Source organism: Salvelinus fontinalis, chromosome 20, assembly GCF_029448725.1.
Source record: "Salvelinus fontinalis isolate EN_2023a chromosome 20, ASM2944872v1, whole genome shotgun sequence".
In the NCBI taxonomy this organism is placed as follows: Eukaryota; Metazoa; Chordata; class Actinopteri; order Salmoniformes; family Salmonidae; genus Salvelinus; species Salvelinus fontinalis.
Window position 1 is genome coordinate 41,885,376 of NC_074684.1, and position 11,089 is coordinate 41,896,464.

The 11,089-nt window shown below is 45.6% G+C and overlaps 2 protein-coding genes across 2 annotated transcripts in view; one reads left to right on the forward strand and one right to left on the reverse strand.

The window, feature by feature from the left end:
• Positions 1 to 1,683, reverse strand: part of LOC129817833 (protein phosphatase 1 regulatory subunit 14C-like) — a 52,535-nt gene extending 50,852 nt beyond the window's left edge. Inside the window, exon 1 of the mRNA XM_055873409.1 lies at positions 1,293 to 1,683. Coding sequence (XP_055729384.1) covers positions 1,293 to 1,526 — 234 coding nt within the window. The 5' untranslated portion in view covers positions 1,527 to 1,683. The remainder of the gene's footprint in view (positions 1 to 1,292) is intronic.
• Positions 1,684 to 9,975: 8,292 nt separating this feature from the next.
• Positions 9,976 to 10,746, forward strand: LOC129817902 (uncharacterized). Its single transcript, XM_055873500.1, has one exon. It carries the CDS (start codon positions 9,976 to 9,978, stop codon positions 10,744 to 10,746), a length of 771 nt encoding a protein of 256 aa, XP_055729475.1.
• Positions 10,747 to 11,089: the final 343 nt, after the last annotated feature.

Genomic DNA, 11,089 nt, shown 5'->3' on the forward strand with positions numbered 1-11,089 from the left:
CCTCTCCTCCTCATGTCATTGGTTAATCCACTGCCCTCTCCTCCTCATGTCATTGGTTAATCCACTGCCCTCTCCTCCTCATGTCATTGGTTAATCCACTGCCCTCTCCTCCTCATGTCATTGGTTAATCCACTGCCCTCTCCACCTCATGTCATTGGTTAATCCACTGCTCTCTCCTCCTCATATCATTGGTTAATCCACTGCCCTCCTATCCTCTCCTCTCTAGCAGCATCCTGCATGATATGGAGAACACAGCACTGTGGAGATTCTCTCAGCTCTTCAGATGTTAAAGAATGTAGCGACCATCACCGTGAGACAGCATTCATATGTCTCGGTCGATACCATCTCTCAGGGAAAGACACAGACCTGCCGGTGATCAGAAGGGTTAACAATATTCCCGACTCGACACATCCCAGGCAGATGGTAACATGAATGGACTCACATACCAGACAACCAATCATTATCTAGACCAGCAGTTTCCCCTTCCTTTAAGCATTATATGAAATCAATAGAAAACACAAGCTATTCGGGTCGACATTATGAATTAATGAAGCAGATTGTGTATTCTGGTAAAGGGCGCCGATTATTTAATGCCTTTACCGGAATGATTTTTTTGTGTAGCCCAGTGTCAGACAATATTTGTCTGTCTGTAGGCCAATTGACAAATCAGCCCTCTGTAGCCGACTGTAAAGGCGTTCTCAGCAGTTAAACGAGATGCGACTCGGCTACAAAAAAAAGAGTCTGACGCTTAAAGCGCAGCTGTGTTGTGTGTTTTACGACCTCAAACACAGTCTTTCCCCACTGGGCACAGACTTCAGTTCAACGTCTACATTTGGTTGAGTTGTCAACTAACGTGAATTCAACGTGAACTCAACAAATGTCACAATGTCATTGCATTTAGGTTACAAGTTCGGTGGGGAAAAAATCACGAAATGACCTAACACTTTTTTTATTTGGTTGAAATAACGTGGAAACGTTGATTCAACCAGTTTCTACCCAGTGGTTAATCTGTTCTGTGAGAACCTCTCTTGGAAGCTACCTGTCCAGGGGGGAGACAATGCAGCCGGGGGGAGAGGGGACAATAGACCGGTGTGACCCGCGGATTTACACAGGTAACCAAACCACCTCCATGTTCCCTTCCCCTGGCTTTACGCACGACCACTGCAAACATACCAACAACCCACTCCAAACTCTAAAGACAACATTTTAAACACTGATTATCTTGGCAATTAATTATTCATCCCGAATCCTCCAAGAATAACCGACCCAAAGCGCCCATAAAACCTCCTCACCTCACAGTCGTACAAATCGCTTAGTTGTTCAATGATCCACTCCTCCAGTATCAGTCTCTTCCGCAGCTCCTTCCTGTCGTATTTCACCGTCACTTTTCCCTGCTTCCTCTGGACCGGGTCATTCCGCGGCATGGGTCCGGAACCAGCGCACCCAACCCCGGCCGGCGGCTGGAAGAACACCCGGCTGGCGGCCGCGGGCAACTGGGCGCTCGTCTCGGTGCTGGCGGCTGACATCGCGTGTGTTTTTGGACGGAGTTAAAGAGAGAGGGACGGAGCAGGCAGACCTACAGTAGTGACAGGCTGAGCATGAACAGTTCTTAAACACCTGCTATTTAAAGCACAACGCGTCCAGTGGAGTACAGCCGAGTGGGGCGTGCCAGCAGAATTCCTTCAACTCATCTGAAGCCCGTCCCTCTATGTCAGATGATATGATTAGTGCTGGGATGAAACAAAACCCTGCTCTTTAAAGAAGGTGGCACCACAGGTTAAAAAATCGTACATATTTTCTGGATTCTGAAGTTTTTCCTACTCTAACGACCTGGTCAGGTAAAAGTCTACTGTACATGGTGAAGGAACTACCACAACTATAACTATAACCAGTAACTACCCCTACTATAACCAGTCACTACCACTACTATAACTATAACCAGTAACTACCACTACTATAACCAGTCACTACCATTACTATAACCAGTCACTACCATTACTATAACCAGTTACTACTACTACTACTGTAGACACTACCACTACTATAACCAGTCACTACCATTACTACTGTAGACACTACCACTACTATACCCAGTCACTACCATTACTACTGTAGACAATACCACTACTATAACTATAACCAGTCACTACCAAGACTATAACCAGTCACTACCAAGACTATAACCAGACACTACCACTACTATAACCAGTCACTACCATTACTACTGTAGACAATACCACTACTATAACTATAACCGGTCACTACCAAGACTATAACCAGTTACTACTATAACTATAACCAGTCACTACCACTACTATAACCAGTCACTAACATTACTATAACTAGAACCAGTCACTACCACTACTACTGTAGACACTACCATTACTATAACCAGTCACTACCACTACTATAACCAGTCACTACCACTACTATAACCAGTCACTACCACTACTATAACCAGTCACTACCATTACTACTGTAGACACTACCATTACTATAACCAGTCACTACCATTACTACTGTAGACACTACCACTACTATAACCAGTCACTACCATTACTACTGTAGACACTACCATTACTATAACCAGTCACTACCATTACTACTGTAGTCACTACCACTACTATAACCAGTCACTACCACTACTATAACCAGTCACTACCACTACTATAACCAGTCACTACCACTACTATAACCAGTCACTACCACTACTATAACCAGTCACTACCATTACTACTGTAGTCACTACCACTACTATAACTATAACCAGTCACTACCACTACTATAACCAGTCACTACCACTACTATAACCAGTCACTACCACTACTATAACCAGTCACTACCACTACTATAACCAGTCACTACCACTACTATAACCAGTCACTACTACTACTACTACTGTAGTCACTACCACTACTATAACCAGTCACTATCACTACTATAACCAGTCACTATCACTACTATAACCAGTCACTATCACTACTATAACCAGTCACTACCACTACTATACCCAGTCACTACCACTACTATAACCAGTCCCTACCACTACTATAACCAGTCACTACCACTACTATAACCAGTCCCTACCACTACTATACCCAGTCACTACCACTACTATAACCAGTCACTACCACTATTATAACCAGTCACTATCACTACTATAACCAGTCACTATCACTACTATAACCAGTCACTATCACTACTATACCCAGTCACTACCACTACTATACCCAGTCACTACCACTACTATAACCAGTCACTACCACTACTATAACCAGTCCCTACCACTACTATAACCAGTCACTACCACTACTATAACCAGACACTACCACTACTATAACCAGTCACTACCACTACTATAACCAGTCACTACCACTACTATAACCAGTCACTACCACTACTATAACCAGTCACTGCCACTACTATAACCAGTCACTGCCACTACTATAACCAGACACTACCACTACTATAACCAGTCACTACCACTACTACTGTAGTCACTACCACTACTATAACCAGTCACTGCCACTACTATAACCAGACACTACCACTACTATAACCAGTCACTACCACTACTACTGTAGTCACTACCACTACTATAACCAGTCACTACCACTACTACTGTAGTCACTACCACTACTATAACCAGTCACTACCACTACTACTGTAGTCACTACCACTACTATAACCAGTCACTGCCACTACTATAACCAGTCACTATCACTACTATAACCAGTCACTACCACTACTATACCCAGTCACTACCACTACTATAACCAGTCCCTACCACTACTATAACCAGTCACTACCACTACTATAACCAGTCCCTACCACTACTATACCCAGTCACTACCACTACTATAACCAGTCACTACCACTATTATAACCAGTCACTATCACTACTATAACCAGTCACTATCACTACTATAACCAGTCACTATCACTACTATACCCAGTCACTACCACTACTATACCCAGTCACTACCACTACTATAACCAGTCACTACCACTACTATAACCAGTCCCTACCACTACTATAACCAGTCACTACCACTACTATAACCAGACACTACCACTACTATAACCAGTCACTACCACTACTATAACCAGTCACTACCACTACTATAACCAGTCACTACCACTACTATAACCAGTCACTGCCACTACTATAACCAGTCACTGCCACTACTATAACCAGTCACTGCCACTACTATAACCAGTCACTACCACTACTATAACCAGTCACTACCACTACTACTGTAGTCACTACCACTACTATAACCATTCACTACTATAACCATTCACTACCACTACTATAACCAGTCCCTACCACTACTATACCCAGTCACTACCACTACTATAACCAGTCACTACCACTACTATAACCAGTCACTACCACTACTACTGTAGTCACTACCACTACTATAACCATTCACTACTATAACCATTCACTACCACTACTATAACCAGTCACTACCATTACTATAACCAGTCACTACCACTACTATAACCAGTCACTACTACTACTACTGTAGACACTACCACTACTATAACCAGTCACTACCACCACTATAACCAGTCACTACCATTACTACTGTAGAAACTACCACTACTATAACCAGTCACTACCACTGCTATAACCAGTCACTACCACTACTATAACCAGTCACTACCACTACTACTACTGTAGACACTACCACTACTATACCCAGTCACTACCATTACTACTGTAGACACTACCACTACTATAACCAGTCACTACCATTACTACTGTAGACACTACCACTACCACTACTATAACCAGTCACTACCATTACTACTGTAGTCAATACCACTACTATAACCAGTCACTACCATTACTACTGTAGTCAATACCACTACTATAACCAGTCACTACCATTACTACTGTAAACACTACCACTACCACTACTATAACCAGTCACTACCATTACTACTGCAGACACTACCACTACTATAACCGGTCACTACCACTACTATAACCAGTCACTACTATAACTATAACCAGTCACTACTATAACTATAACCAGTCACTACCACTACTATAACTATAACCAGTCACTACTATAACTATAACCAGTCACTACCACTACTATAACTATAACCAGTCACTACCACTACTACTGTAGACACTACCACTACTATAACCAGTCACTATCACTGCTATAACCAGTCACTACCACCACTACTATAACCAGTCACTACCACTACTATAACTATAACCAGTCACTACTATAACTATAACCAGTCACTACTATAACTATAACCAGTCCCTACCATTACTACTGTAGACACTACCACTACTATTACCAGTCACTACCACTACTATAACTATAACCAGTCACTACCATTACTACTGTAGACACTACCACTACTATAACCAGTCACTACCACTACTATAACTATAACCAGTCACTACCACTACTATACCACTACCAGACGGGCCGACCCCAGGTGGTAAGCGTAGGCAACAATACATCTGCCACGCTGATCCTCAACACTGGAGCCCCTCTGGGGTGTGTACTCAGCCCCCTCCCGTACTCCCTGTTCACCCACGACTGCGTGGCCAAGCATGATTCCAATGCCATCAATAAGTCTGCTGACGACACAACGGTGGTAGGCTTGATCACCGACAATGATGAGACGGCCTATAGAGAGGAGGTCAGAGACCTGGCAGTGTGGTGCCAGGCCAACAACCTCTCCCTAAGCAAGACAAAGAAGCTGATCGTGGACTATAGGAAAAGGGGGGTTGAACAGGCCCCTATTAACAACGCTGGGATTGAAGTGGAGCAGGTCGAGAATTTCAGTCCGTCCACATCACCAACAAACTATCTTGGTCCTAAAACACCAAGAAAATCGTGAAGAGAAACACACCAAGACAGTCATGAAGAGGACACGACATAACCTTTTCCCACTCAGGAGTCTGAAAAGATTTGGCATGGGTCCCCAGATCCTCAAAAAGTTCTACAGCTGCACCATCGAGAGCATCCTGACCGGTTGCATTAACGCCTGGTATATCAACTGCTCGGCATCCGACAAAAGGCGCTACAGAGAGCGTACAGCCAAGTTCATGTACAACTTACCTTAACTAATCCGCACATTGACTTGGTACTGGTACCTCCTGTACATAGCCTCGTTATTGTTATTTCATTGTGTTACTAAATAAAGTAGAAAATTAAATAAAAAGTAACTATTTTCTTAACTCTTGAAGCTAGGGGCCAGAATTTTTATATTTGGGAAAAAAACGTTCCCAAGGTAAATTGACTATTTCTCAGGCCCAGATGCTAGAATATGCATATAATTGACAGATTAGGATAGAAAACACTCTAAAGTTTCCAAAACGGTCAAAATATTGTCTGTGAGTATAACAGAACTGATTTTGCAGGCGATAACCTGAGGAACTCCAACCCGGAAGTGCTCTTTTTTATTTTTATCCTTGTTCCGTTGCTTGCCCCTCCTCCATTTAAAGGCGTATCAACCAGATTTCTTTTCCAATGGCTTCCTCAGGCTGTGACCAGGCTTTAGACATAGTTTCAGGCTTTTATTTTGAAAAATTAGCGAGATTTATCAAAATGTGTCAGTGGATGACCAGGTGTCCTTTGATTGGTTCCTGCGCAGGAGAGATGTGGCTCGACATTTTCTATCTCTGTAGAATTGAACAGTTTACCGTCTGGTTGAAATATGATCAATTATGTATGTTAAAAACAACCTGAGGATTGATTATAAAAAACCTTTGACATGTTTCTACGAACATTATGGATACTTTTTGGAATTTTCGTCTGCCCTTCAGTACCGGAACGAGCTTGTGATTTTCTGAACATAACGCGCAAACCAAATGGCGATTTTTCGTTATAAAACTAATCTTTATCGAACAAAAATAACATTTATTTTGTAACTGGGAGTCTCGTGAGTACAAACATCCGAAGATTATCAAAGGTAAGCGATTCATTTTATTGCTTTTCTGACTTTCGTGACCAAGCTAATTTAAGGCTAGCTTTTCTAGCAGTGATTGAATCACTCACAAACGCTTGGATTGCTTTCGCTGTAAAGCATATTTTCAAAATCTGACACGATAGGTGGATTAACAACAAGCTAAACTGTGTTTTGGTATATTTCACTTGTGATTCCATAATTATAAATATTTGTAGTATTATTTTTAAGTTTGGCGCGCGGTTGTTTACGAAAATGATCCCGTAAAAGGGATCCGTGCGGTAAGAAGTTTCCTTAACTCTATTTTCTTCAAACTGCATTGTTGGTTCAGGGCTTGTAAGCATTTCTTTGTAAGGTCTACACCCGTTGTATTCGGTGCATGTGACAAATACAATTTGATTCGATTCGATTTGACCACACAACTACTGAAACACACAACAGACCATAAATCCTGACCACCTCTACTGACCACAACCACACGACTACTGACCACAACCACACGACTACTGACCACAACCACACGACTACTGACCACAACCACACGACTACTGACCACAACCACACGACTACTGACCACAACCACACGACTACTGACCACAACCACACGACTACTGACCACAACCACACGACTACTGACCACAACCACACGACTACTGACTACACAAGTCATTGTGTTCAGGGTTTATTTTGTAAATTAGCTTTTATGACACTAGACATTCTAGTTATCTCAGAGACCTGGCTGAATCATTTCATTACGGATAAGGACGTTGCCATTGCGGACGACAACGATTTCAGATGTGATAGACTAAAACAAGGAGGAGGGTTAGCTATTTAAGTCCAATCTGCTCTTATGGCATCATGCTCTCTTAGCATCTCTGTACCCATAATGTGAGCTGTTGGTCATAAAAGTGGCCATAAGCCAAAATATGCAAATATGTATTTCTGTGGTCTAATCACTGCTGTTGGTATTATTTCAGGTAAAACCATTTCTGGTTTCTGAACTGATCCTGAGTCCCATTGTCGTGCCATTTCATCCGCCACCGTCACCTCATGTTTCAGCATGATAATGCACGGCCCCATGTCGCAAGGATCTGGACACAATTCCTGACAAATGTCTCAGTTCTTCAGTAATAGTGTGGTCTACAGCTTATCATGAGGTATTCTACCTCAGGTGAGCAGAACCTTGAGACTTCCTTAATATTAGAGATTACACACCAGTTCTTGATAAAGAGACACACCCCCCCTCCTCTGAGCTGCTCCGACGCAACCATTCTTGTCCTGTCGATCTAAAGAAAAAACAGCTAGATATATATTTACATTAGAGTTCGTCAGATCACGTTAATGGGATAGTCTCAAACAGAGCTCATCCAGTTTATTCTCCAGTGATTGCACGTTTGCCAATAGAACGGAGGGTAAAGGCGATTTATCCACTCTCCGAAGTAGTCTCTTCAGGGATTCCCACATGCCGGCCTCTATAGCACCATCCGTCTCCTCCTCCTTCGAGTGTCGGGGATGTGATTTTCATCCAAATCTAGGTTAGGCTGTTCTGATGTCCAGAAGCTCTTTTAGTGAACGGTCGACCAGGAGGCCGTAAAACGGTCGACCAGGAGCCTGTAAAACGGTCGACCAGGAGGCCGTAAAACGGTCGACCAGGAGCCCGTAAAACGGTCGACCAGGAGGCCGTAAAACGGTCGCTATTCACTCCAGCTCCCTTCTCTCTACTTAGGAATATAAATGTAACTTTCAACATTCATTTCCAATGGTAAAAACTGCTGAATGAGTCTATAAAACATGCCTTGACTGATTTATTTTGATAATATACCAGAAATCACCAAAACCTTTGTGAATAATCACCAGTAATGGAAGTAAAATGAAATGCCAACATCACTGGACTAACAAAATGGCCGACTAACCTTTTCAGGAACATCAGTATCTCGGCTGTGGCCTTGCAGATCGTTTCATCTTCTTTATCAAACACATTTATTCAGTGAGTCTAAATTAATAACGTTAGCTGCTGGCTGCATCAACCTAGCTAGCTATCTAGCGAAGCTACTAAAGCTAATGTTAGTATGCTGAAGAAAAATATAAAAACGCAACATGCAACAATTTCAACAATTTTATTAAGTTACTAAGAAATTAATTCATTAGGTGCTTAACTATGGATTTGTCATGATAGGGTAGGGCCCACCCACTGGGGAACCAGGCCCAGCCAATCAGAAGGAGTTTTTCGTCACAAAAGGGCTTTATCACAGACAGAAAGATTCCTCAGTTTCATCAGCTGTCCGTGTGGCTGGTGTCAGACTATCTCGCAGGTGAAGAAGCCCGGATGTGGAGGTCCTGGGCTGGCGTGGATACATGTGGTCTGCGGTTGTGAGGCCGGTTGAACGTACTGCCAAATTCTGAAAAATGACATTGGAGGCGGCTTATGGTAGAGAAAATAAAAATGTAATTCTCTAGCAACAGCTCTGGTGGACATTCTTGCAGTCAGCAGGCCAGCGTTTTCCGGCAGCTCTGCTTTAAACAAATCGTTTCCTCACTGTGATGAGATGCGGTGACACCAACGTTCATTTTCTGAATCAAATTTGTTTCGTTCTGGGATGAAAACGAAAACCTTCACTTTAAACAAATCCTTTCCACGCTGTGAAATTAGATGCGGTGATGACCTACCAATGATGTATAGGCATATACCAATTAGTGCTGGAATGGAACGAAAACCTGCATTGTAAATAAACAACTTGGAAAGCTTAACGAAGCATTCGTAACGCCCATAAATACTTTGCGTTACTTACAACAAATTCACACGTGAGATCCTGAAGCCTACGTCCCGAGGCCTACGTCCCGAGGCCTACGTCCCGAGGCCTACGTCCCGAGGCCTGCGTCCCGAAGCCTGCGTCCCGAGGCATGCGTCCCGAGGCATACGTCCCGAGACATGCGTCCCGAGGCATACGTCCCGAGGCCTGCGTCCCGAGGCCTGCGTCCCGAGGCCTGCGTCCCGAGGCCTGCGTCCCGAGGCATGCGTCCCGAGGCATGCGTCCCGAGGCCTACGTCCCGAGGCCTACGTCCCGAAACCTACGTCCCGAAACCTACGTCCCGAAACCTACGTCCCGAGGCATACGACCCGAGGCCTGTCCCGAAGCATACGTCCCGAGGCCTGCGACCCGAAGCATGCGTCCCGAGGCATGCGACCCGAAGCATGCGTCCCGAGGCATGCGTCCCGAGGCATGCGTCCCGAGGCATGCGTCCCGAGGCATGCGTCCCGAGGCATGCGTCCCGAGGCATGCGTCCCGAAACCTACGTCCCGAGGCATGCGTCCCGAAACCTACGTCCCGAGGCCTACGTCCCGAGGCCTACGTCCCGGGGACTACGTCCCGAGGACTATGTCCCGAGGACTACGTCCCGAGGACTACGTCCCGAGGCCTACGTCCCGAGGCCTACGTACCTAGGCCTACGTACCTAGGCCTACGTCCCGAGGTCTACGTCCCGAGGTCTACGTCCCGAGGTCTACGTCCCGACCCGAAGCATGCGTCCCGAGGCATGCGTCCCGAGGCATGCGTCCCGAGGCATGCGTCCCGAAACCTACGTCCCGAGGCATGCGTCCCGAAACCTACGTCCCGAGGCATGCGTCCCGAGGCCTACGTCCCGAGGCCTACGTCCCGAGGCCTACGTCCCGAGGCCTACGTCCCGAGGACTACGTCCCGAGGACTACGTCCCGAGGCCTACGTCCCGAGGCCTACGTCCCGAGGCCTACGTCCCGAGGCCTACGTCCCGAGGCCTACGTCCCGAGGCCTACGTACCTAGGCCTACGTACCTAGGCCTACGTCCCGAGGACTACGTCCCGAGGCCTACGTCCCGAGGCCTACGTCCCGAGGCCTACGTCCCGAGGCCTACGTCCCGAGGCCTACGTCCCGAGGCCTACGTACCTAGGCCTACGTACCTAGGCCTACGTCCCGAGGTCTACGTCCCGAGGTCTACGTCCCGAGGTCTACGTCCCGAGGTCTACGTCCCGAAACCTACGTCCCGAGGCCTGCGTCCCGAGGCCTGCGTACCGAGGCATGCGTACCGAGGCATGCGTCCCGAGGCATGCGTCCCGAGGCATGCGTCCCGAGGCATGCGTCCCGAGGCATGCGTCCCGAGGCATGCG